General features: G+C 39.3%; 1 protein-coding gene across 2 annotated transcripts; it reads right to left on the bottom strand.

Annotated features, from left to right (window-relative positions):
- Positions 1-6,578: 6,578 nt before the first annotated feature.
- On the bottom strand, positions 6,579-25,325 carry rab11fip1a (RAB11 family interacting protein 1 (class I) a). Of its 2 annotated transcripts, XM_026925262.3 has the most exons (6): positions 24,471-25,325; positions 14,398-14,831; positions 13,385-14,231; positions 9,564-11,423; positions 8,656-8,767; positions 6,579-8,045 (listed from the first exon to the last, which is right to left on the bottom strand). In XM_026925262.3, the coding sequence occupies exons 1-6, from the start codon at positions 24,818-24,820 to the stop codon at positions 7,857-7,859; spliced, it is 3,792 nt and encodes a 1,263-aa protein (XP_026781063.3). In that variant the 5' UTR covers positions 24,821-25,325; the 3' UTR covers positions 6,579-7,856. The 2 variants fall into 2 exon arrangements, with proteins under 2 accessions (XP_026781063.3, XP_053091850.1); XM_053235875.1 differs by lacking the exon at positions 9,564-11,423 and having other exon boundaries at positions 24,471-25,303.
- Between the last annotated feature and the right edge of the window lie 1,242 nt (positions 25,326-26,567).

The raw sequence follows: 26,567 nt of genomic DNA, 5'->3' as shown, positions 1-26,567 counted from the left end.
TCAATGCTTTTTTCTGCACTCTGGCAACTATTTTACACTCTCAGGGAAAAAAGGCTACTCTATTGTATCTTTCCTTGTTGCTGGGGTGGTGCATGTTTTGTACATTTAGTATGTATCTTTTACTGAAAAAAAAAATGGTCCAATGTACCTTAAATAAAGGGTAACACATGCTTCACCAAGAGACATGAACTCAGCCAAAAAGAAAGCGTTATCTGCCCTCTTCTGCATACATGAGCAAGCAGATGCCCTTGATTGGCTAGCGCTGCTGTGATTGACAGGGGAAAGAGAGTATGCCATCCATTCCGAATCTACTCCCTTGGCTCACAGCCTCTGGTTGGCTGTTGCATCACCCGGATTCAAACTCACGATCGCTTTGACAGTAGGAAGAACCCTTTTCTGTTGCCAATTCTAAATTACACCTTTGTAGTGATATAAGTTTGGATGTCAACACTGAAAGTGTAACTACAAATATTATTTTTCCAACAGGAAGCTTTTATTGTCAAACATGCCGATGGTGTTCATGGGCATGTGTGATTTTGGTGAAGGTCAGAAACTGGATTATGTGGCTTTCTCTCAGGAGGAACCCCTCCAGACAGCTTGATGTTATGGACAAGGTGATCAGTAGGAGGTTCTGAAATGTGACAACCCCAAGAATTGAGTACACAGTGTAATTTTGAATCTGTGATGTTTGAGCCCTCCTTTCTCTCTGTCACCATCCTGCTTGTTGTGCAAGGGACCAGTATGATCATGCATCCAATTCCTGACAAAAAATTCATTTGTTTCAGACATTTGAAACATTTTATTATGGGCCTGACTGCATTAATGGTATTTTATACTACGGCTTCCCCATGATGACATGTTTCTAGGTGTTTCTGGGTAATAAAAGCAATTTAAAGATTAGATTTTTAAAGGTTTTGTTTCAAGCCTGTCAATTTGCATTTATTTTAAATATTCCTTGTTGGTGTCAATTGTTTTAAAAAAAGAGAATGATATTGTTAGAGGATAGGTAATAATTTCTCAAACAGTTTAAGTGCAAATCTAAAATAATTTTTTTGCAATATTTATTTTATATAATCACTTTTGCCCAGTTTCCTGAAGGGTGCTAATAATTCTAGAGTTGCTTGTATTGCTAGTAATTGAGATGGATGTACAATATATTGGGCATTTCTGCAAATATTTTGCCATTGTGTTACTATACAATTAAATAAGAAGGCCTGGGTCAAAGGAACACAAAGTACAAATTAATGATTATCATGGGGTTATTCCTATAAATGATAAATGTCATAATTGTTCTGAAATAAAATGGTAGGTCTTCACTGGATGCAAACATGATTACACAATTGCAAATGGCTCCAAAAAAAAAGTATTTTGTATTTTTTCACTGCCATATTGTGGATTTAATGGACTTTTTTAAAAAATTCAAGCCATATGCATCAGTGGCTAAATTGCTCAGAGGCTTAGGGGTTACGGTTCTGCAATTAATTGAAATATTATGAGTTTAAATCTCGAGACTGCCAGTGAGACTGCCACTGTTGGGCCCTTGAGCAAGACCCTTAAACCTCAGCTGCTCAGCTCTATACTTTGGATTGTGTTCTGTCTCAATGTTAAATGACTTTGGCTAAAATGTCTGTTAACAAATGTAATTAAATACAAATGGTTTTGGTTTAGTATTCCCTTGTTTAGTTTTCATCATCACCATTCAGACCAGGGCTCACAAATAGCATTTGTTAGTTTGATCCTTGTTGGGCACTGAGGGAAATTTACTTTCCTCACATTGCCAAGCAAGGTACTTGGCATGCTGCATGTAGTTCTTTTGTTGCTTTTTCTTTTCCCCAGTTAACCTTGAGAAAGAAGCAGGCTGTTATTAGTCTGTATTCCAGTGCATAAGCACATGTTCTTCACATTACTCTGGTCAGTCCACATTTCTATCATTTCAGCTCAGCATAAGGCTTGTGTGATTTTTCCCTGCTCATATGTTCCTATGTAAAAAATTTAATATCAACAATTTAATCATTCAGAATCAAGAACTTTCAAAATTGACATTGAAGTTTTTGGCCATTTTCAGCTAAAGATTTTTGGCAGGTCTGGTAATATAATTGGAGTAAATGTCATTGGATATGTATGTCATGTAGAGAGGATTAAACTGTTATATAACACCTGCACTAAATAATAATACATTTTCTACAGCCCTTTGTTACTTGAACTGAGTGTGTTGAAAGCAGGAATAGAAAAGAAATACACTAAATGGCCAAAATTTTGGCGTATGTGCTTGTTGAACATCCCATTCCAAACCGTGGGCATCAAGGAACCACAAATAGTTGGGAATGTAAATTGTAAATTGTTTCTCTAGAGCTGTAAGCTTTCTCTGGCTGAAAACACTTTTACTGTTACATTAAACGAAAAATTCACCCTGAACAACTTGAATTAATATCTGATCTCCAACGGGGTCCAAGAATTATTTTGGAATGAAATCCTGTAATTCTACTTTAAACTTCTTTTAAATGCTTCTTTCCTTAGTATATTTTCACTTTGGTTAATGTTTCCTACCTCACCCACAATTTCGCTTGACTAATGGTTGATAGTGGTGCCAGTGCCATTTAGCTGGGAGACCCACCTTGGTTTGAAGTTTTGTGTTTTGTCCAAAAGGATTTTTTTTAAATAAATTGCACTTCAGTAAAATCAGAAAAGTACTGTTTTCCTGCTACTTTTTTCTGAGCCTGAAAATCAATAAATGGAGTGCATTGAATGTAGTGGATTATGTCGGATGTTCAAGGCAATTATACCCTTGGTAGACCTCATCAAATATTATTTTTAAAATTAAAAATTTCAAGCGTTGTTACTTACTAATCTTCCACTGAGTGTAGGTGGAGGTAGGAGAGTTAATGAGGGACTGTGTGTGTGTGTGTGTGTGTGTGTGCTAGATGTTGGGCTTTTTTCAGTTTGGTGGTGGGGTGGGGGCGATGGGTGTTGCGGGGCGTCTGGCTTCATGACAGCTTGGCCTCAGGTCAAATTTTCTTGCTGATATGTGGTGCTGGTGCCCAGCTGTGATTCATCCAGCTGTGGCCCTATATGATTCAAGTCCAGAACATTTTGGTAATCTTCCTGTGTTAGCGCAACAATTCATCACTTAATGAAAGTGTGTTAGCAGTTGTAAGGTCCATTCTGATGTGATGAAGGCAGACACTGAACAGAGGATGCACACAGGAGCCATTTATAAGATGATTTATACTAGCACTGAAAAGCATTTAACTCAAAGAGGACTTGAAGAGTCATTATGCAAGGTACTAATTGGTGGAAACTTTGCTTGTAAGATTAGCTTTACACATCACATAGTCACATAATCACACATGAAAAATTACACATGTGGTTTCTAGACACTTGTATGTCATGTTTCATACATTTTCTTGTGGACATCACAAACAATGCATGTGTTTTTTTATGTGTTTCCCCCATTTGATAATGTTAATCTTAATTTCAAATGTGTCTTTATTTATCACATAATTCACATGATGTTAAATATTTACTAGTTAACATTTCAGGGCATAACATGCACATGTTTTTCATGTGCAATCACAATACTTACATAATCACATAATCTGAAAACCTTATGATCGCCTGTAAATATAGGTCACGTTAAATTGTCATTCATTTAGTAGGCTAATTATAAATTGTATGCCACAGCTGGAAAATCTGTGTGACATTCAACTTCTAGTGCACTCTGAATTGCTGTTAGTTTTCAACCTACGCAGGAAAATTTTCCCGAGTTCTCACTGTGTAGGGCACAGCTATGATCACTTGAGAATGGATTGCACTGCAGATGTTAATTACCAGGACTTAGTGTACCTGACTGAAGATCAATTCATTACAATCACTTAAGTATCCCAACCTCTCCTGATCATAACTGATGTGAATCTGGAGTGTTTCAGCAGGAAATCACCAAACTGCTGGAATGAGGGAGGGAGGAGTGTCAGGAGGAACTCTCTTCACTCTGAGAGTGCAATCATTTTGGACAGATTTAATCCCAGGTCCCATTACCTACTCGGCTTTTTGGAATTGTCTCTGTCCTTTACGGTCCTCTTGAAGGCAGCCACCAATATTTTAAACTTACCTAGAAAGAGTCTAATAAAGTGCTTAAGTCTATGTATAGGTGTATGTGTGTACATGTATGTATGCATGTGTATGTACATGTGTGTGTGTTTATTTATAGATTTCTTTTTCTCTCCTGTATTGTTTTCTGTTTTTCTGCCAAACTGTATTTGATTTGGTGATTAGTATGTGCACATGTGCAGAATAGTTATTCTTCTCTTTTCTCTACTTTTGATGTAAAATTTTTCTTCTGTTTTTTGTGCTTTTTTTTTTTCTCTCTCTCTCTCTTTTTCTTTGCTTTCCTTCCCTTTTGTATTTTTTTCTTTTTCTTTTTCTTTTTCTTCTCTCCCTCCATTAGGGGCTTTTAACAGTCCTAAGCCACCCAACCCTTGTCATTATGTATTGGGAATATGAGTACAATTCTTTAATGCAGCAAGCTTGAAATGTATAACCGTGACACTTACCATACTGAAGGTGAAATTTTCACTGTTAGCATCGAATAAGGCTGCACTGAACAGAACATTTCAGTGGTAAATGGACTGATGTCACCATCTAGTGGATGTGTTTGATATACCCTCTGTCTAAAACCTACCAGAAAAGCCTCTGGCTATCCTCAAGACAGCATGAGACATTTCCTTCAGTGACACTGGTTTAAACTCCTTCTACAATGTTGTAATACAAAAATGGCAAAATAAGTACAGTGCGACACACACACAGTCCTACACTCCTACACTTTGAGGTGCCTATTATTGCCATGTTCATACCTATAATGTTGTTATTATAGTATAATATAATGTATATTATATATAATATATATTATAGTATAATATAATACAGTATATTATTATTTTTCCTGCAAAGTTTTTGAAGGTTATTCATCATATAAGAGGTAGCCTACAAGAAATGTAAAATGTAAAAAGAATACTGTTTTTAATATATTAAAGGAAAAGTCACTGTGAAAGACATTAAATATCTTCATAATGAAATATGCTTCAGGTTCTAAGTGATTCTAGTGCCAGTTTGTTGGCTGGTGCTGGACTTTTGTTATTCCTGTGAGAAATTAGCAGCTGTCTACTGCGCTGATGTGACAGGGGGACTTTGCTAGTGCAGTTACAATGCTGTTTAATAGAAGAAAAACATTCCAACATTCTCACACATTCAGTAAGGGATAACGGACAGGTTTCTCTGTTATCTCCTAAAAACAAAAGCGCAAGAGATTGTTTTCTCACTTACCATGTTCCAGCGATGTTCAATATCACATTAATGAGAAATCCAAGAGAAAGTAGTGGAGACAGCAAACACTGGACTCAAAGTTCGAGATGAAGCTACGAGATGACAAGCATGATGGCCTTGACGGTGGTATTGGCATGAGAGTTGAAGCTTTGGATGCAGATCTGTTAGAGCAGAGTATACAGATGTGGAGGTTAGAGAGCTGGACAGACTAAAGGACTAAAGCTCTGCTGCATCGTTCTCTTTAGGCAGAGAAGCGAGGGATGAATCCTACTGTCATCACTGTCGTGTCAATGAAGGTTGTTTAAGCAAAAAATAATCAACCCAGATTTAATCATAATTGAACTGTTTTGCATAAATAAAGATATGAATTACATAATGATAATAAATTCTGATATGCAGGCCATTCAGTGTGGATTTTTCCTATAAATAAAGTGAACTCATATTAGAAAATGGAAGATAGTGTGAGTGACAATAAGCACTGTGCACACACATGTAAATATTCAGTTGTTGAAAATGTTTTTGAAATGCTGACATAGTGACTTTACTAAAATAAGACTTAAGAGGACTGAAAAACAAACAAACAAACAAAAATAAGACTCACCTGGACAATCTGTCTAAGGGATAAAACCTCTCGATTTGGTTGTGTGTGCGCAAAATCTTGAACCAAAGATTAAATATGACAGCTTGATACAGATGTACCAATGTCTACACTGTAACAGTGTACAGTGTTTTATAAATTTTGTCCCCTTGTTACGATATGGGAGATTGCAAAAACTACACGTTTTGGTAAAAACCTTTTTCCTGTTAGTGGTTACCGTTTAAAAAAAATAATAATCTAGGTGAACTCTGACCTGTGAATTCGCAAGCCTTGGTCTCGAAAGCTAATGGTAACTAAGGTGGGACTGTGGCTGGTTTAAAAAAAAAAAACAAAAAAAACAACAAAAAAAAAAAAACCTGCTGCTGATTTTTTTAATTGCATACAGGAAATTGGAAAGTCATCCTTCCACTGTCCAGAGTTAAAGCTACAGCTTTGACAGCCCTGACACTGGAGATGCCTTCAAAAAAATGCTAAATAAATGTCTCCTCACAGTTTCCTCACCATATCAACAATGACACGTTCTTAAAACTGTTGCATATGACGTGTCTACCTTCCAAGTAATTGAACAAGTGAACATATTAATGTGCATTTTACAGCAAGAACTACTGGCAATCAGTTTATCAACACCTTCTGACCTTCAGAATCGAGAAATCAACAGCCCTGTGGTATAAATAGTTTTATTCACTTTCATATAGCAGAATAAATGTACATTAACTATTGTCTCAATGCAATACACATAAAAAATTATCTATTGAATATACATAATTTATCCAAAATATATTTTATCATTGGAATGTAGAAAGAAATTGTTAAGCATAAAGGACACAAGAAGGCACAGGTATACAAAATAAATGATAGTCTTATTGCAGTTGATCTTAAAGTATCAATCAGGAAGTGGTGAAGCACCACTATAGCTGACTCATGATTAGGTCACACTGATAAACATAGAAATAGTGTTATATAGTAATGATGTCATAGTACCAGAATGTGGCCTGAGAGTTGCCATATTAGTACACAAAGCAATTTTCTTCAAAATATAGTTAGGAAAATAAATATTTTAACAGCAGAGATCATTAAAAATGTCTTTTCTTAAATGAGCATTTAAAGTTTGAAGACAGCAGCCAAGAAAAATAACAATTAATGCCATAATATCTTAAAGCATGAATGAAGACACTGTGGAACAACATTGTGCACATTTTGGGCAGGTCTGAACTAATTCTAATCTTCAGCCAACAAGAATGAGTATAACCTATAGCAGGGGTCAGGCAAAAGCCAGATAACATGGGAAGATCTAGTGTTAATGGTGTGAGGTATGGGGCAACAAAATGCAACAGATACAAATATCAGACACAGAAATGCAGATAGTAAAATGTACCTGTGACACCACTGTTACATTAAAACAACCCAGACACCAGTCAAATGTAGTTCAGTGTTAAGAAAAAAAAATCTATCATTCAGTGACAAAAAATTCGAATCATTCCACAGATAAATACAATGCTACAATGATTCAACACATTTCATCTGTCCATTATTGAAGACACACTTTGTAGACATAACACATAAAACAACACATTAAGAAATAATTCCAGCATAAAACTGTTAATCCTTCATGTCACCGTTTTATGAATAGTGAAAAAAAGACCTTCCTTGGTTTCATCTTGAGACTTAACAGATATTAGTCCAGAGCAACAGATGTCCTATCTCACTCATTGAACACTTTCTTTCACCTGTCTGATGCAGCTCAACCAAATCAAGCTAAAAAAAAAACCTGAATGTGAAACCGTAGAGTATAGCCTGTGTCTATAACAAAAGTTATCATTTTGGAAGGTTTGGTTCCTAGGAAGCACATCTCATCAAAACATTATGTTACACTGTGGTGTAGGTGTAGTAGGTTCAGTTATCTTCCACCTCATAGTGTCATAGTGAAGAACTTCTTCCCCTAAACCTTGGCGTTTAGGGCCAACAGGATGCTGGGTTTTTCGTCGATGACACGCACCAGCAGATTATCGATGTAATCTTCCAGCTCAAGAATCTTCTCATCCTTTTTGGATAGCTCAGTTTGCTGCTTCACCACAAGGGTGATCAACTCTTCCTGAGTGAGCTGGGTGTATGGGCCACACTCTACAGACTGGAGAGTGGAAGATAAGGGAGAGATCATAACAGAAGTGGGGGTAAGATTTGAGTGCTTACATAAGCATTATACTTTAGCTGGAATCAGATACACCAGGGCCCAGCTTTTCATATGTGGATTATGTTGGATATGATTGTTGGTTATATGACATGATCTTGTATTTTTCCATTCTTCCAAATTACTGTCGTACTTACTGCCAACACAAGTCTGTAAACTCAAGCCTTATTAAGGACAGGCTTGTTCAGCATAAATTAGATTAGCTCATTCATTTAGAAACCTTCTCTGTAAGTGAAATCTGTTCCAGCTGTGGCTGCTCCATTCCTTCATGAGGCACCCCATTAAAATAGACACAATAAAAAAAATAATAATAGTAATAAGTGCATTTGACTAGACCCTCTGAAAAATCCAGCCAAGTTAATTTGGCTATGCAGTATATGCAGTCAATGAACCAAATTAACCTGTTTGGAATTATCACAATTAACAGATCTAGCATAGATCATCTATTTTTGTTATGTCACCATATGAACAACAGGGCCCAGGTATCAAAGCAAATTGCTTTATATAATTTATTGTTTTTTTGGGGGTTTTTTTGTACAAATAAGCACACCTTTGATTTTTCAGCCACTTCTCGGATCGTTGGAATCTTCAAATCTTTTCCCGAGGAAATACTACCAGGAGACTGGCTTTCATAGGGACTCATCGGTTTCACTGGGTGTGGTCTAAGGAAAAACAGACATGGACTTTAGGGATGAAAATGTCAAGAAGTATCCAACAATTCCAACTATATAAAAATACACATATAAATACATACAAAAACATACAAATATGTAAAACTGCAGCTTGTAAGTGTTTGGAATCATTTCTTTAAACATTTAAGTTATTGAAAACAAAAACTGACAAATAATCAGAACCGAATTACAGTTCAATACAAGAGGCAGCCAAGGAAAGTAATCTGAGGAAGAGTAAAAACACAAGAAAGGAGTTAGTTCTCCCACCATTAAGAAACTAACATGGAACTATTAAGAACACCAAATTTGCCCAAGAGATTCAAACACAAAGTGCTCGTTCAAATCAGTGATTTATTGTGTTATTAATATTATACAGACACCAGGTATTCATGTGTAGAGCACATGCAGATATGGGCAACTAAAAGATCCATCAAAATTTGAGTAGTAGACAACCCAACAACATTTGGAATAATCAGCTAAGGTAGTTTCTTGGACACATTAAGACTAGTCCTGGAATGAATGTGTATTCTGAACCAGGCTTAATATATGTCACAGAAACCAATCTTTAGTCTCAAACCGATTGGATAAGCCTGTTGCTTCTTGCTGGACAAGTTGCAATCATTCATCGATAAATCCCAGCTTGAGCATCATAGCCACAAAAAGATAGAAATGTATGGAGAGAGAAAGAGGCACCTCGGAAATAAGAAGGCCAAGGGGATTCCAAGGGTTAGTAGTAGTTGCTTTTGAAAAGGTAGAGTGGTGTTGGGGAGCTGTAGTTAATTCTCACCTGCGAGAGGTAAATACCACACCACCTCCACTGCTTTGTGAAGGGCCTGACTGAACCTCAGAGGGTGATACCCAGGCACAGAGTGTGCTTTTGCCCCCAGATGCACTTCCAGACAGGAGTTCTGGAATAGCTGAAGACAGGGATGTAAATGGATCCAAATTAGCTTTTGATGTGGCTTCTGTAGTTTCACCACCCTTTGGTTCAGCAAGACTAGTAACAGTTAATTCAACATCATCAGCCTCTTGAAGGACTGGTTTGTCCATGGTATCTTTCCCCATTACAGGCTTCTCAGGGGGTGGAGGTGCTAGTTTTTTCTTTTGTGAGTATACCTTCTGGGAGGAAGGGCTTGAGTTATGTGATTTTTTCAAATCTGTTTCATTTTTAGAGGCCACAGATTCAAAGAAAATATTTGCTTTATCTTTGGGCACAAAGAAAGGATCCATTTCATTTTTAGATGCACCAGATCCAAATATGTTATCAAAGTCATCTGAGGATAATCTCTGATCTTCAGGCTTTTTTCCTTCCTTCGGACCACCAGTGAAAAAGTCATCTTGATCCATGGTCTGTTGTGGTAAAGCCCAGGGATCTTGAGAGATTAGTTTATCACTTGGGAAAGGGTCAACTTCAGTCATTTTTTTCTCAGGAGCACTTGTGACATTTGTAAATGGTTGTTCTTTTGGTATGTTAACCGTTTTAGCAGTTTTATTTACAGGGGTAGGCTTTCCTTCCGCAAAGCCTAAATTCTCCCACAAACTCTTAGCTGTCTTGGAACCTTCTTTTTTTCCATCCACTTGAGAACTTGCTGAGGATGTAAAAGCGAGCATACTTTGCTCTGGTTGAACCTGTATGACAGGTTCTTTACTTGGAGCTCCTTTCCTATGTTTGGCTAGAGGCAACCCTGTAGTATCAACATCACTGCTTGAAGTTGGCTTTTTTATACTCCTGGCTGTTGGTGTTGGTTTTTCCATTTTTGGCTCTGAGATTTGACCAAGTGTGGGGTCAGGAATGGGGTTTGAAGCTCCCTTTACATTCATCCGAGTGTCTTGCTGACTCTGGCCTGATGGTCCCAGGTTTCTTCCCAAATCTGTTTTGGTCTTTTCACCATGTACAGAATATAATTGTTTATGGGTATGGCCTTGCTCAGAATTAGCCTCACGCTGCTGTTTTGTTGTTGCCAAACTAGCTGGTTTGGGTGGAATTAGAGCCGGCTTAGGCTCCATTCCCTTTGTGGGGGCAGAGGACACCGCCTGATAATCCCTGTGATGCTGGTTGAGGCTTGATGTATTCCTTTCCTTTAAAATTGAAGATTTGTTTGAGATGGGCTCATCAGGACCATCTACGCTCATTTCTTTTTCACCATCCTGAAAATTCATCTTTCTCTGGTTCACTTCAGCAATAATGTGTTCCCAACGGGTGTCAGTCATTACACCATGTCTCTTCTTGGGAAAAAGAGCTTCATAGTCAGGAGGAGGAAGTGAAGGTTTTTGAGTTTTCTCCGAGGTTGGTGGACTAACCTGTACGCCATTTTTTAGATGGTGCTTTTCATTTTTGAATGGATCCCCAGGATAGCTGGGTGACTGTGCGGCTCTGTACTTTTTCTCAGACAAGTTAGTGGCATTATCAACTCCTGAACGGTTCTCCATGCTGCCTCTTGACGAGTCTGAAAAGGTTCTCTGGGGTTTAGGAGGTGCCATAGAAGAGTGGAGGTTAGAAAACATATCAAAAGACTCAAAAGAATCACTAGAAGGTGATGCTTCAGGGGAAAAAGTAGAAGCAGGAACAGAGTTCTGGATGTCTGAGGGGACAGGGGAGGCAAGGGAATCAGTATTATCTGTTTCAGTCTTCTGACTGAGAGTCAATCTGCCAAGGAGCAAGAACAAAAAACAATTTCAGTCCTTGATCTCTAGTAAACATTTAAAGTCTGTCCAAGGTCTAACCTTTGCTGCTGAACAGAACCCAAAATTCAATCAATATATTAACTGCATTAACTGGTGCCATCTCCTGCAAGACAATCATGTAACATGGGTCGCACACTAATCAGTTTTGTCATAAGACCTACTTAATCTAATTCAAGTCTTGTCATCATTTCAGATGCAAGATTTCTAGACAGAAATGAAACACTACACAAGAAAAGTACTGTAACATTTCAGTCTGAAGCTCCACAGTAATGCATACAAATGGTTGTTTACTGCTTCAGAATGTCATTGCATTGATGAACATTAGAAGATACTGTCAGGCTCCAAAGACCTCAATCATAACAGCTATTAAGTAGTTCCAGTAGATTTTAATAATATTTAATTAACTGGACCATTAAAAGAATATAGCTTCCATAATGAATGTATGAAGTACACAAGTAAAATGTCTACTAAAAAAAAAACAAAACAAGGAATTAGAAGGTTTATCAGAGATAAATACAAAACATACAGGAGTTTTGGTCATGAACTGTCTAGCCTATAAAAGCAGTTCCAGCAAATCTGTAGCCCTGTAGCTGAATCATTCAGTTTAATAGACACAATGTAGTAGAATGGCAAAATTACTCACCAATTAGAAAAAAATTGTATTTAAATACATCCTTATTTTTTCAAAGCTGAGAAGTCTTCAAGACAAAATGTAGTACAACTTCAGAAATAAGTCACGCAATGTATTAGATGCAGTCTGTGAGTACACAAAGTCACATTTTCCATCCACAACCTGTTCTTCTCCATACCTAAGCACCTCAGCTGACACACCAGACCACATTCCCTCGCATGTGACCAATCAGAGCATCTCTACCAAACTAGTCCTATAGGCTTGACTCAAGCCAGATGGAAGATAAACAATCCTTTACTTTGTACCCAGGACCACGTTTTGGTGGGGGGTTAGCTAGAAGTATTCAATGCAACAAAATTAACAATTAGGAAATTAAGACAAAATAGATGGTATTAGAGAAGTCAGTACAAAAAAAAAAAAAAAAAAAAGTCAGTACGAAACAAGTTATTAAGTCACGGTTCAAATTCAGACTCAAAATAACATTGATTCTAAAGAGAATACTAGAGCGCAGCAAGAGAGGTAAGAAGGACACATGGAAGTCAAGACTGAAATGCCTTTTAATTAGCTACAGGAGAAGAAAAATAGCATGTAGCTTGCCTTAGCCAAGAAGTTCCTGTACCTTCACTGGAAAATCATTACACGGAAACTAAGCTAAAAAATAATCATAATAACCAAAGTCTGAAGTGGAAACATGCACTGAGGTAAGCAATGATATTCCATTTCTTAAATGAAACTAATTAATATGGAACTTTTTTTTTTTTTTTTAACCATAAAAACCTTGGCAACACACTTGGACGCTAGATTAGCTCTAACCTAAATTTGGACCTAGAAGTAATCCTAACATTAAATAAACTATTTTTTAAAATATTGTGGATTATTTTGAAAATTACACACACCTTTGTGTTAATAAAATTTAGACCCAGGAAAGAGGCTTTGTCAACATTTATAGACTTCGAGACTTTCCAGAAGATGATGTTCTTCATAGAAGTCAAACTGAAGGAATAAAATTACAGATGTCTTTACTGAGATAAAGACTCTTATTCAAGATGCTGACTGAACTGTAGGCAGCTCAACTTACCTTTTATTATGCATACATGAGCCCAGCTTGAACAAAAATATTCTTCTCGTTGTCAAGTCTACATTTAAGAAAGATGTTTCGGCAAGCTCTATGTACTGTGCATTTCTGTGCTCTTTGCACATTTGTAAGGTGCCCAGAAGAACATGCCAAATGACTAAACGTTGGCAACTAATGGTATTGTAACATTAAAAAAAAAAAAAAAAAAAAAACTCACCTTGGCTTGACTGCAGAAACCTTGGCTGTACGAGCTGGAAAGCCGCTGGAAGGTGGCATTGGAGTGAAGGCAGTTCGCACCTCTTTCTGTGGTTCTGCTGGCTTCTCCTCTAGGAAAGGATTTGGGCTGTCTGAGCCAAGTGGAATTTCCTCAAACGGGTTTGTGGAGGCTGGTACTTCCAGTTGTTTAGGACTCTCCACTGCTGGAGAAATTTGCTCCTCTTTCTTCCGCCCTAGGCCGAAAAGAGAAGTGAGCCGCTCAGTCACTCTGGACTCCTCTTGGCGTTTCTGTTCCTCTGCTTTCCTTGCCTCTTCACGCTTCCTTCTTTGCTGCTCCTCCTCCTCCTGCCGCTTCCTCTCTCGTTCCTGCTGCATCTTTCTTTCATCTTCCTCCAGTTTTCTCCATCTCTCATCTTGCTCTTGCTGCCTCTTTCTCTCCTGCTCATCCAAAAGCTCCTGCAGGCGTCCTTCTGTCTTCTTGTGCTTCTTCTCTTCATCCTCTTGAGGGCGTTGTTGGACTTGGAATTCCCTGTCTGTTGAGTCAGGCTTGTAACTAGGAATACTGAGGCCCTTGAACGAGTCAGTGGAACCAGCAGATGGTTTTCGTTCGTGGTATTTCCGCAGGTCTTCTATGGAACCTTTTGCAGAGCCACTCAGGCTGAGGGAGGAACCAGAATTCGGCTTGGTCTCTTGATCCTCAGCATACACATGACTGCCATTGATACACAGGTTGCTCTGTTCAGGAGTGCTCTGTTTGGAGCGATTCAGCAGGGTGAAAGGGCCTAGAGATATTTTGCTGTCAGTGCTACTGTTTCTCTTGTGGCCCAAAAACTTAAACTTGTTTTTGCCTGTATGAGAAACAATATAAAATGGAAAAATTTAATGCAACACCCTGACCTCTTATTTAATATTACATCAACACAAATACTCTGAACCTTCAACGTCATGCACTAACGACACAAATTTAAAAAATAAATAAATAAATAAAAATTACAACATCGTTTTTATCTTTACCTTCAGCAGATTCTTCATTGAGGCCTGAGGATCGGCTGCTGCTCAGCGAGCTGTTCTTCTCAGGCAGCGTACCGAGGGTGGACATGGATTGGGACACGCCTCTGTGGAGATTTGTCTTTGATCCAAAAAGAGACTTAAATTTAGATGACTTCTTCAATTTTGGAGAGTCTGTGCTTCCCTCTTCTTCCCCCTCGCTGTCTGTCAGGACCTGACTAACTGTGGCAGGAACAATAGCGGAAGCGGAGTCAGAGAGTCCATCCTTCTTCTTGCCCCGGACCTTATCTTTGAGCTTGGAGATACGAGACCGAGGCTTGTCTTGCATGGAGAGATCGAACATGCTGGCTGTCATGTTGTTCCGCATGAACTGGATGTCCAGGAGAACCTCGCCTCTCTCCTTGTCTGCTTTACCGTTCTTATCCAGCAGCTTGTACCAACTGAAAACAGACAAATGTTAAACTTAAAGTCTGTATGTAATACGTTTTAATTACCACTATTTACAGTGTATTTGGTGCTTAGTAGTCACAATGACGCTGATGGAAGTTGCTGTCTATTGCAACATATCACAGGTCATGAAAGGCTAGTGGATTGGGGGAAAGAAAAAAAGACAATTATGTCTTTGTGCTTTATCAGCGCTCGCTTTCTGTTCGCGGCATGGGAATTAGCCTGTATTCAGCTCAACTAGCAGATAGGATTGTTCGAGAGAGGCTGTTCAGAATAGAATAACATGCCTTTATCCACCCACACACAGCTGTGGTAAAACACTTTAACCGTCAGATGACAAGATACAGCAATGCTGGGAAGCCACACGGTGGCTCCCACACTCAGGCAAAATTAGCTGAACATGAAGGGAGGAAACTGATATGACATCCCAAAGAACAACCATGTGTGAGCTGTCACAGTACCATGAACTACAAGTTGTCAGAGTATGTACTTTTTGTATTTACAAACATTAAACAGTTTCTGTCTGATATCCCTGAAGTTCATACTGACAGCTCCAGCACTGGAATGATTCAGCACAGGGACAGATTCACTTACAGAGAAGTCCATTTCAGAACAGTACGACAAAATATATTGTTCCAAATTATTTGAGCAGTGATATAAATGAGATTAGAAAAGGAGTAAAACACAACAGAGTGTGCTGTTTTAGGAAAATAATCAACTCTGAAGCCGATTAACCACTCTGAAGTTGTCTATTTCCCTATAAAGGCAAGTCCCGAAGTGTTTTATTCCTCTTATCTATTTGCCAACTATAGCACTTTTTGATCAACGAAAAAATGACAAGTAATACGTTTTATTTGTTTATAGTTACACACTTGGCACAACCGCAAACCAAGTTTCTGTTATCACTTACATTACAGCAGCTATATACAGTCGTTCTCTCTTCAGCCTCTCGTGTTTTTCCTCACATTTAATAAGACCCCAAAAAAAAAAAAAAATTCAACTTTTCATGTTACCAAGAAACTGAAAATCCCTCCATCTTGAAAACAAAAGTTACAAGATTCCGAAAACGCTAAATAAAAAACATGTTTATAAAAATCCATTTATTTCACAAGCTGTTACTGTGGTACAAGAGGAGAATAAACAGTGAGTTTCTTTGCTGAAAATGTTGCCACGATGTGGAATTGTGTGAAAATTTCATGACAAAGCGCTCACAGAACTTATGTATGTATTTAGTAATTAACTGCAACCTTCGGCAGAGGCAGCTGAATATAGAGATCAGAACCGCAACTGAAGGTCTGAGGTCTATACATAATCTGCAGCTGCATTAAATACATTCAATTCTACTGGAGACATTGGCATATTCATAAATTCTTTCTAGACACATTATGCAAAGGCAAGCATGTAATCAATACACAACGCCCAATTTGACCAGGAAAGATTTCCTACTGACCAATCACTAAAAAAAGAGCATGTAATCCAACCTCCCCCCACAATCATATTAAGACACATTTATATGTGTTTTCGAATTAAAATGATCCAAAATTAAAATAAGATTTCTGGTGACTAACCACTAACCCATGATGAACCAATAAAATCCGATTTAAATGCCAGGAAAAAACCTGCATGAATACACAGTGAAATTACTCAGATTAGTTGGTGTATACAAGCCTTAGTTGTTAATCCAGACAAACAATGTTGATATGCACACAACTGTCACTACAAACAAATTGGATTTGATGACTTGGAATTGGAATATAGTCATATAGTCAGAGGGAACCAACTGTTTTTTTTTTTTTAGAGAACCAAGAGAAAAAGGAATGCAGCATCAGAGCTAGAAAACCTGGCAGTGGAGAAGTTACTGTTTGGATTTCGATAAGGCAGCTCCCACCACGATAAGCTAGGTGGAGTTTACCAATCAAAATCTGCCTTACTTGAGTTCATCTGAGTGAATTTCAAAAGCCAGCGTAAGAACAGAACCAGCAGGGCTAGCAAGAAAGAGGTGGGTTAACAAGAGCACCGAAAGTCAACTGAGTCATAAAAGCATCAGTGCGTGACACACTGTAGCCAGTGGAAACAAGCCACCATCCCATGAGGACATGTTCCTTCCATGAAGGTGAAGGGCAAAGATCTTAATCTTGGCTTTGACGAAGAGTGCTCCTTTCAGAAACCTTCGCATTCCTCAGATCCAAGGCTATACTTCATCGTTACACAATTCAGCACAACACAATTCAGCACAAAAAAATATCAAAAATGGCCAAGTTATTTGAGGTAGAGATAAAAGAGCTTATCTCTGAAAACTCTACGCATGTAACCAACCACCTGCCAACACAAAATGACCTAGCACAATCAGTATTACATTCATGCCAAATAAAGGACAAACAGCATGCAAGACCTTGAGGTTTTTACAGTTTTTGAAAGCCTAATATGTTCCTGCTTTTTACACTGGAGAATTTGAGATGGAATAACTCAAATGGCCTTGATAATGGCACCAGGAAATGGGAACCTAGAGCTCGGATTCTTCTGGGGAGGGCAGAAAAACAGACCGTTATTGCAAGCGCCTTATCAGGCTGCATCAACTAAGCCAAGAAAAACAGCCAACCTCCATCTAAGGATGTGCATGCTCTGAACATGATACTGCCTCGGGAATGAGCCTGACATTTCATTTAGAGCCATTTGTGAGAAAGAAAGTTTTAAGCCTAGTCTAAGGGGTTAACAGGAACCTCGACTTCATGGCGTCATATGGGTATCGGTGTCCTCTTCACACGCAGATCCATGTTTACAGAGAAAACACTTCTGGATCTTCAACCGCCAAACTTGGTCAACCAGTCTTTTCAGCTTTTTCATTTAATAATGGTGAGCTTGGGTTTCTCAATGAGGGTGTGATACAATATTTAGCAATATATTTAGCAATAGACATCAACTGCCATGTAACATGTACGGAAGTGTGTCAAGCACTATTTAAAGCAGAACAGGATTAGAGCTAAGACAACAAACAAGTTAGAATCTTCTTAAAGCAAGAAAGAGTAACATAAATAATTCAAAAATGAGGAGGACTTGAGAGCAAGACGTAACTCGACACTTCTGGGCTTTGGACTTTTAGTGTACTTGGAGAAAAGCTGAATCTCAAGTCAGAAGCATTCCCAATAAAGTATGTACAATCTCTGAAAAAACTTAATAAACTACTAGCAAATGAATAACAGTCTTACAGATCAACATTAGGGCATATACAAACACATTTTAATGTGTTGTGATCACTCAAACATTCACATTCATTCAGCATTCATATTGAAGATTGTGATAAAATTAAAGAATTACTCCAGCTTTTTCAACCTACTCTCTATCTACCACCTCCCTAGTGCATGCAAGATTACACAATTATGAACTGATACGTTTCCAAGTGTTGAGAAAGTAACAGAAAAACTCTCATATCTGTCTCATCCTAAAAGCTTTATTGTTAGAAAGTAGGTTTTAATTTGTGTTACATTTTAAAAGGAATTGCCAAAACTCAACAACTGCTCTTAGACTTCCTTTTGTAAGTGCGGTTTAAGTAAAAACGAATATTTAACGTTTAGAAATTCTTGTCCATGGTGATCAACATTCGGGTGGGAAATACTAAAATGTTCCTTTAACCCTTTTGGAAAAATATCTGTGTATGTGCGAAAGTAACCATATTCAGTGGTAAACCTTCAGAAGAGACAAAGAACATGGTGGAAAGCAAAGCCGATCAGCAGCTAATGCTCCTATATCAACATTACAGTGAAGTGGGACAGTAACTCGACACCAACAAGTGCCAAGACAAAGGAGAAGCAGAATTCAATACTGATACTCAGTGCATGTGTGTGTGTGTGCGTGTGCGTGTGTGAGAGTGTGAAAGAGAGAGAGAGAGAGAGAGAGAGAGAGAGCGAGCAACTGAAAACCAGACTGCACTCTGAACCTTACAATAACGTCCCTCACAATGATAACGATAATGATAAAGCATTATGCCTCAATAAAAGATAAGGCCTGAAATTAAATCTGAAGTACAGAAAGCACGACAGAGGACAGTTATGACATGAACACACCTTTTAAAAACCTGGAATTTCTTCTGACGCTGAATTTTGTCCCTGACATTTAACATGGGTGTAACCATGTGTGGTGCTGAAATGTCAAGCTTATTTCAAGTCAAACTACACCCAAACTGCACCAGCATAATTGAGAAGGTGTTTACAATTAGACCATGTCCCATGCTATTTTTAAAATCAAACATCACTGAAAAAGGGAGTGTACGTCAGGCAGACAGGCACGTCCTTTCACTCGGGAACATCTGAACAAAACACGATGACCTCAGAAGGCAAATTAGGGGAAACGCCTCCAACTTCTCTGTTTGCATAAAGAGGCATATTGTGAGACTTCCAGGTGGCAGATAGTGTGCTGTGAACATGCCTTATCTCTGAGATGAACTTCTCTATGTCAAGGGGAAGTGAGTGCAGGCTTCCAGTACAAGACTGCTATATTTTCAACAAATCAATTAACCACAGAGATAGAAAAGTCCTTCCTTTTTTTTTTTTATGTCACACATCCGCAGGGAAATTATACCGTATTCAGACTCTCCTGTGGATGGCATGTGGAAGGAAGCGTTTGAAGGTGAAACTGTAAAAACCTTAGCAAGAAGCTGTAAAGGTTGGCCTATTTCTAATTAAGATTTATGTCTGTGTGTATTATAATACATTAATAAAAGAATGAGTATGTTATAAAAGTCAAAAATACAGTCTATGAAGAACGAGGTCCAAGAGCAAACACTAATGTTCTCCAGGAGTCCTGTGACCAGACACCAAAAAGAACAGTGGAAACTGTACAAACGGAAAAGACTAAAATAACAAACTGAACGTGAACATGATTTTCTGTTAACCTCGTCACATAAATTAAGTAAGAAATAAAACAACTGGGGGCATGCTGTTATAGAAAAATAATCAGCAATGAGGTGGCGTGATGCAACCAGACACAAAGCGGCTGTTTCTGTTACCACCCCAGTGGTGATTAGTTTCCATACACAGCACACCCTGAAGTGATTTATTTCTCTCATACCAAAGCAATCTGCATACAATTACAATATATTCATTATAAAACAACACTGTACTTTTTATCCATTTATAGTTACTTTTGAATGTTGTTGACTGTTCACCAAACAAGCTCATTCCTGTTATCATTTACATTACAGCAGCTATAAACAGTCGTTCCCTCAACAGCCTCACTTTTTTCTCTCTCTTCAAGCATGTTACTGAGAGAGTGGACAGTGCCAAGTCCACAATCGTGAAGACTGTCCTGTGGCAGACAACGTAATGTTACAAAGTACCGACACCGGAGACTCCTTCCATAAATCTCAGACAGCTTCACCATATACATTTGTAATCTGCTTATTATTAGGTTTAGATTATATGGAGTGTGTCATACAAGTCCCTGTGAATTAGCTGTTACTATAGAAACCACATGTTAGGACGAGAGCAGAAATATAAACCTGCGACTAGAATTCCTGCTACTGTCAGAGCCACCAGACCAATCAGAATGTAGAATTCAACAGAACTAGTATAACACAATGTACGTTAAATTGCCACAACCAAAACATAACGTAAAATCTTCTCTGGGTTTGAGAAATGTTCTTGGTTGACAGGCCCTTCAATCATCTTACTACAAATTAATCAGGCCTAAAAGATGAAATTTATGAGTAATAATCAGTATTAAATATGATACTGAGAAAAAGACAGGATAGAAAGCCTGGTGTTCTTGGATTATTTTCCATTCTGCTTTTTTTTTTTTTTTTTTTTTTTTTTTTTTTTGGTTTGTTTGCCCTGACCTTGACGAGCTCATAGCTTCCAGTTTCATGTGGCGTGTGAGGATGATTGTGTGTGGTTGGTTTGCCTGGAGTGCAAACAGATGATGTCACTGCCTCTGGTGTGCACTTTAACCACTGAGCATGGAAGCTGGTGTATTCATTGATTTTTTTTTTTCCTCTATGCTGATTACCTGAAACTCAAATAAGGCTGGTTGCAGTGCTGAGAAGGTGGAGCGATCTCATCATGGAAATTTAAATATAACCAGGAAGCTGGTGAACACAAAAAGACAGCAATGCCTGTGACGCATCATGTGAGCGGATCAACAGGGATGGGCCAAGAACAAAACAGATGAACGGTGACCAACCCTAAGAAAGTATCTGATGATTCCCAGCCCTAGACTGGAAGCTAAATGTTCCCTGTGGCAAGAGGCAGGCGTGACAAAACAGCATGTCTGGGTGTGATCTTACAGAGGACTGTTCTCATTATGAAAGACTATGAAAGTCTGCCTTATTACTCAGACTAACATTCTTTAAAAATTCATGCGTGAAATTAGAGATTGTTTGTACAGGCTTGGCCTGTAAATAGACTCTTCTCATCAGACTCTTCTAAACAGGCTATTGACAATATTGACTAAATTTATGATCCAGGAGTGGACAAATGATAAATTTATTAACTAGCCCATCAGGCAAGTAAACGCTCCCAAGTGCTGCCCAGTCTCGTGTTTTGGTTGCTTGGAAGCTTAACTGACTAGACTAAAGTTAAGTGCGTTAAAGCAGACGAAGGGAAACAAACAAATGAGATCATGTAGCACATTGTGTTTGCACCTTGAAGAAAACCGTACTACCCTCAACCAGATCGTGCCTCGGCTGATATGTGTAGTGCAGCATGTGGTGTTTGTTTTGCGAATAAAGAATAGTTTTTTTTTTCCTTTTCCTTTTTCTAGCCCTGAGTAGCTTTGTATTTTGGTTACCTGAAACAGAATGATTTCAATGAAGCGTAGGGCCTGAGGCAATTAAGTTAACTGAATGGAGAGAAAGTGACATGCCTGTAAGGTAGTGTTCGCCCTTCCTTCAGTTGCATGTTCACATTCCAGCAGAGTTGAGTGCTTTTCTTGTCAGATTGCTGAACTCTGCATTAACGTATTTAGCATTTACATTTATTTCCATGCATTGACTCAGCAGCGCTGAGCAGCTGAGACTTAAAGGCCTTGCGGAAACGCTCAGCAGTGGCAGCCTGGATTTGAACTTTTAACCTTCCGATTCAGTAGCCATGAGCTTTAACTGGTGAACCACAACTGCAGCAGAGAAATCATTAATCACCGGCATCTTACCCGTATATAAAGAGTTCACCAGAATGCATAAACATTAAAGTGGTCTTCTAAATAACAACAACAATGCAGCCACTCTCAAATTCCCATATGCATCTTAATAAATTAGGTTCAAAGGATCTGGACACAGGTCAGCCATGACAATCGCTTAACCACTGGAATGTGGCCTACTCGCCCTCAATAACAAGCCAGTAGCATATTTGTGTGTGGTTTGGTCCTGGGCTTCAGGTCAAATGTCACGTTAAACATAGGAATTGAGCAAACATTAGAAATAAATGAGTCACACTGCAGCAGAATGAGACTACATGAAGAACAAATGAATCCTGGTAAATTAAAACAGCTTGATGGTGGGGTGGGACGACATAAATCTATAAATCATGTTTGCCATTTGCAGATCGACTGTAGACCTGCAGAGAGCGAGCAGAACAATCGCTGGACCATTAGCTGGACTAGCAAGCATGGACAAATGATAAATTCATCTGCTAGCCCACCAGGCAAGTATACACTCCAGTGTGCTGATCAGTCCCAGTGTTTTGGTTGCCTAACTGAATAAGCTAAAAAGCCTAATAACACACAGCAATGTGACGTATGTGGTAAAGTACCGCATATACGCATTAATATAGACTAAGTGAAACAAACAAGTTTATGACTATTATCCTCCTCTAAGAAGTTTCTAATGTAGCACATTGGGTTTTTCTGCTCTCAGCAAAACGTCACCAAATCATTGGCCAAAATCTCGGCTATGAGAAGTGGTATTCTGTCCTCTCACAACACATACAACATATTAATCGGGTCTTGCTAGCATCTTTATTTAGCTACAGCAGGACAGTTATACGGCAAGTTTGCACTTGAGATCACTTAACTCTGTTTTCTCAGTGTTTACACACACCTGACCCACGGGTTCCTGATTCAGAAAAGATCACCAGTCACACTAATCGTACACACTAATTAACCCGCCTGGTAAGAACTTTCCCACCATCAGCCAGATCACGTCTCGGCCTGTGTGTGTGGTTCAGCAGGCGGTGGGATTTGAAGAAAGCAGTATGAGCTATAGTTTCAGCATCAAGGGTGTCATACCACCCTGAATAGCTACAAACCTAATAAACTTTTGTTAAAAAAAAAGGTCAACTAGTATTTTTTTCCTTTTTCTGGTGGCAACTATGACTGGAAAGAAAAAAAAAAAAAGCTGGACATGCAATCTGCTTCTCTCAGGTGCCTGGGCTACTGACTTGTCCAACTCTCAACTCCCAACAGTGTTTAAAGTTTTCCTTCCTGAGGACACACCTAGTACAAGCGTTGAGCTAATTATTAATCCCTTAACAAATTAGGCTGGATATGGAAGCACACAAAAGTACAGACTGTGCATGATTGACCTAGTCAGGATTTTCAGCACAGAGATCCTCAGCTCCGGTCTCACTACTAAAACTACCTCAAAACTAAATATCAAACTAAGTACTCTGACAGAACATATGATTAATGACAATTTTGGTTAGGTTTCATAATGCTCTAAGAGTTATGTTCTGTGTTTAAGCAGTATAAAAGTGTCTGTCAAACTTTTAATACTTTTAATTCTACTGTCATATTTATAGCATCCTCATAAATCTTGACCATATAGGTGCTTTAACGGAGCAAAATGAAAAGTTATACAAGGTGAAAAGAAATTCGTTCTTTCTGTAACCGCTTTATCCTGGTCAGGGTTGCCGTGGTTCTGGAGCCTATCCCAGGAACGCTGGGTGAGCCGGGAATATATCCAGGATGGGATGGCAATCCATCGCAGAGCATCACACGCACACACACACACACACACAAACACACACACACACACACATTCACACCAAGAGGCAATTTAGAGTAGCCAATCTATCACCTGGCATGTTTTTTTGGAGGTGGAAGGAAAGAAATTCTTAAAAATTCTAGATGAATGGGGAGGAGGCAGAGTGGCTTAGTGGTTAGCACGCTTGCCTCGCACCTCCAGGGTTAGGGGTTCGAATCCCACCTCGACCCTGTGTGTGTGCGCGGAGTTTGCACATTCTCCCCTTGCTTCAGGGGTTTCCTCTGGGTACTCTGGTTTCCTCCCCATTCGAAAGACATGCGTTCTAGGCTGACTAGCATTTCCAAATAGCCCGCAGTGTGTGTACAGGTGTGTGACTGTGCCCTGTGATGAGCTGACACCCCGTCCTGGGTCCTGGATGTCCCCCGAGTCCTCTGGGACAGGCTCCAGGCTCCCCGCAACCCAGTGCAGGATCAGCAGTATGGAAAATGGATGGAAGAGTCTAACTGATCAACTAATTAAACTTTCTACTCTACTTTTTGTTCTTGAAAAAGCATACAGGTGGATTATGAAAGAAGAGTGAAGATCTACTCATCCCCAGCTGAACAATCTAAACAATCTGGGATTGAATGGGTTGAGATAAAGTTATTAACCCTATGACAAAAGTAATATGGAGAGTTTTTCTCCTTGACTTAGTGCCACACAGAGGTCACCCTGCACTTACTCGGTGTTTTTCCGGGCCTTGTTGTCGTGCACGTCCAGCAGGTTGATGACTGCCTGGCCCAGCAGCTTGTCCATGCCCACCAGGGCGCGGTGCATCACCACGATGTACAGGGTGCAGCGCTCGGCGTTCCCGCGGTGGAACAGCGGCAGGTCGAAGCTGGCTTCTTCCTTCCACACAGGATCCACGCACTTCTCCGCCACCGCGGTGGAAAACTTGTCCTTGGCCACCTGGATGATGGCGTACGCGTCATTCGTACCATTCTTGCCTTTGAGCCGCAGCTTGCGCGCCTGAAGCACCGTCACCTGGACGCTGGTCGGGTACCACTGCTGGCTCTGCTCGGCGAGAGACATCCTCCACCCCAATGCTACACCAACACCTCCTAAACCCTGCCTACGCCTCAATACATAGTAGCTTAGCTCACTACTCAACGTGTATCGCTCTCAGACACTGTATCCAACACTCCACGGCTGACTTTTTCCCTCGCTCTTCAGACAGCGGCTCCTGTTTCAGACAGCGACTCCTGTTTCAGACAGCGGCTCCTGTTTCAGACAGCGGCTCCTGCTCCACTCAGAGGCTCCTGCTCCACTCAGAGGCTCCTGCTCCACTCAGCGTCCTCACAAACTTCTTACATGGTTCCTGTGGCGGTTGCTATATCCCCACACACGCACACAAGCCACGCCCCCAGCTGATATGGACGCTTCTTTAATTCCGCCTTTCTGCGCCGTTTTGTTCTCCTTGACTGCCCGAAAATCTGCTAAACTGCCCTTTATAACTCCGTCGCAAACTTTTTCTCGCAACCTTCCAATGTTGTGATGTCGGGAGCTAGCACAAACGCTAATCACCACCGAAGCTACTAGCAGTGCTGGGAGTCGATTCCCAAAAAAGAGTCGATTCTCCACTCCAAGGGTTTGGGAACCAAGAGTCGATTCCACCGTGAAACCGATTCACTGATTCGACTCAAGACGCATGTAATGTGAGATGTGATGTCAAAAAGAAAAAAAAAACAGCAATATGGCTGTATTTTACTTTCAAAAATTAAAATATATCATTTACTACAAAGACTGGCAAAACATGTTGCGAACTAAATCATCATAAATGTTTAAATGTTTAATAAATGTGTCGATTCTTTGACATTCATAATATCATATTTTACACTGTTTGTTTTACAAGTTTATCTCCCTGCCTTCCTATCTTGAAGTTTTTGAAAGCACGAAAAAAAAATAAAAATAATAATAAAAATAAATAAATAAATAAATAAATAAATAAAGGAATACATTCATAGAATCGACTCATTTACAGACACACTGAATCAGAATCGACTCAGTTATAAACACCCTGAATCAGAATCGACTCAGTTATAAACACCCTGAATCAGAATCGACTCAATTACAAACACACTGAATCGGAATCGACTCTACCATGTTTTGGGGGAAAACATTCCTAGTTGCTGGATGTGTTGTTGCCACTACAAGACTTGGAATCCAATCCGAGTGCAGAACAGATAACTCTAGCCAATCCTGGGTCAGAATGCAGGGTATTGTTGGCCAATTGTAGCACAGGAGGCGGGATTTGACGGAAAACAGGTAGGAGAGAACTAACGCGTTGCTATGTATGGATGATGACTCCATGGTGAATTACGGGAAGGTTTAACACTCTCAAGGGTGACTTCACCTGCAGTGAATCACAGCCTAAATAAGATCAGAAATAGTTTAGAAATAGTTTGGAAAACAGACATACACTAAATGAGTTTATTGTTCCCTAAATAAAGTATTGTTTCTATAGTAACAACTCACCTTGTTTATGAATAAATTAAAATATGCAAATTGATGAGGTATAAAGGGAATAAAACGTTTAGGGATGTGCTGTTATGGGAAAATAATCAACTTCAGTGACTCTCCTTCGCGTCAGACTGCATCACACCACCCCGTCGCTCATTATTTTCCTACAGCACCATACCCCCAAGTGCTTTATTCTTTACTTACAAGACAACATGGTGACTATGTTGTGGAACTACTGTGACATCTCACAGTGACCACTGTTCCAGACCATGATTTTCCTTTAAGGTGTAAAGAATAAAAGAAAATCATAGTTGACAAA

This window comes from Pangasianodon hypophthalmus, chromosome 8 (assembly GCF_027358585.1).
Source record: "Pangasianodon hypophthalmus isolate fPanHyp1 chromosome 8, fPanHyp1.pri, whole genome shotgun sequence".
Classification (NCBI taxonomy): domain Eukaryota; kingdom Metazoa; phylum Chordata; class Actinopteri; order Siluriformes; family Pangasiidae; genus Pangasianodon; species Pangasianodon hypophthalmus.
Note: the sequence above shows the minus strand (reverse complement) of the source record. Positions and strands in the feature narration are given on the sequence as shown.

Excerpts from the sequence above, each read along its gene's own strand:
- rab11fip1a (XM_026925262.3), bottom strand. The coding sequence starts at position 24,820 with ATGTCTCTCGCCGAGCAGAGCCAGCAGTGGTACCCGACCAGCGTCCAG. Across the intron at positions 14,832-24,470 it reads AAGGCCCGGAAAAACACCGA|TTGGTACAAGCTGCTGGATA; the intron begins GTAAGTGCAGGG and ends GTCTGTTTTCAG. Across the intron at positions 8,768-9,563 it reads GTGGTATTTACCTCTCGCAG|ACCACACCCAGTGAAACCGA; the intron begins GTGAGAATTAAC and ends GTTTTTCCTTAG.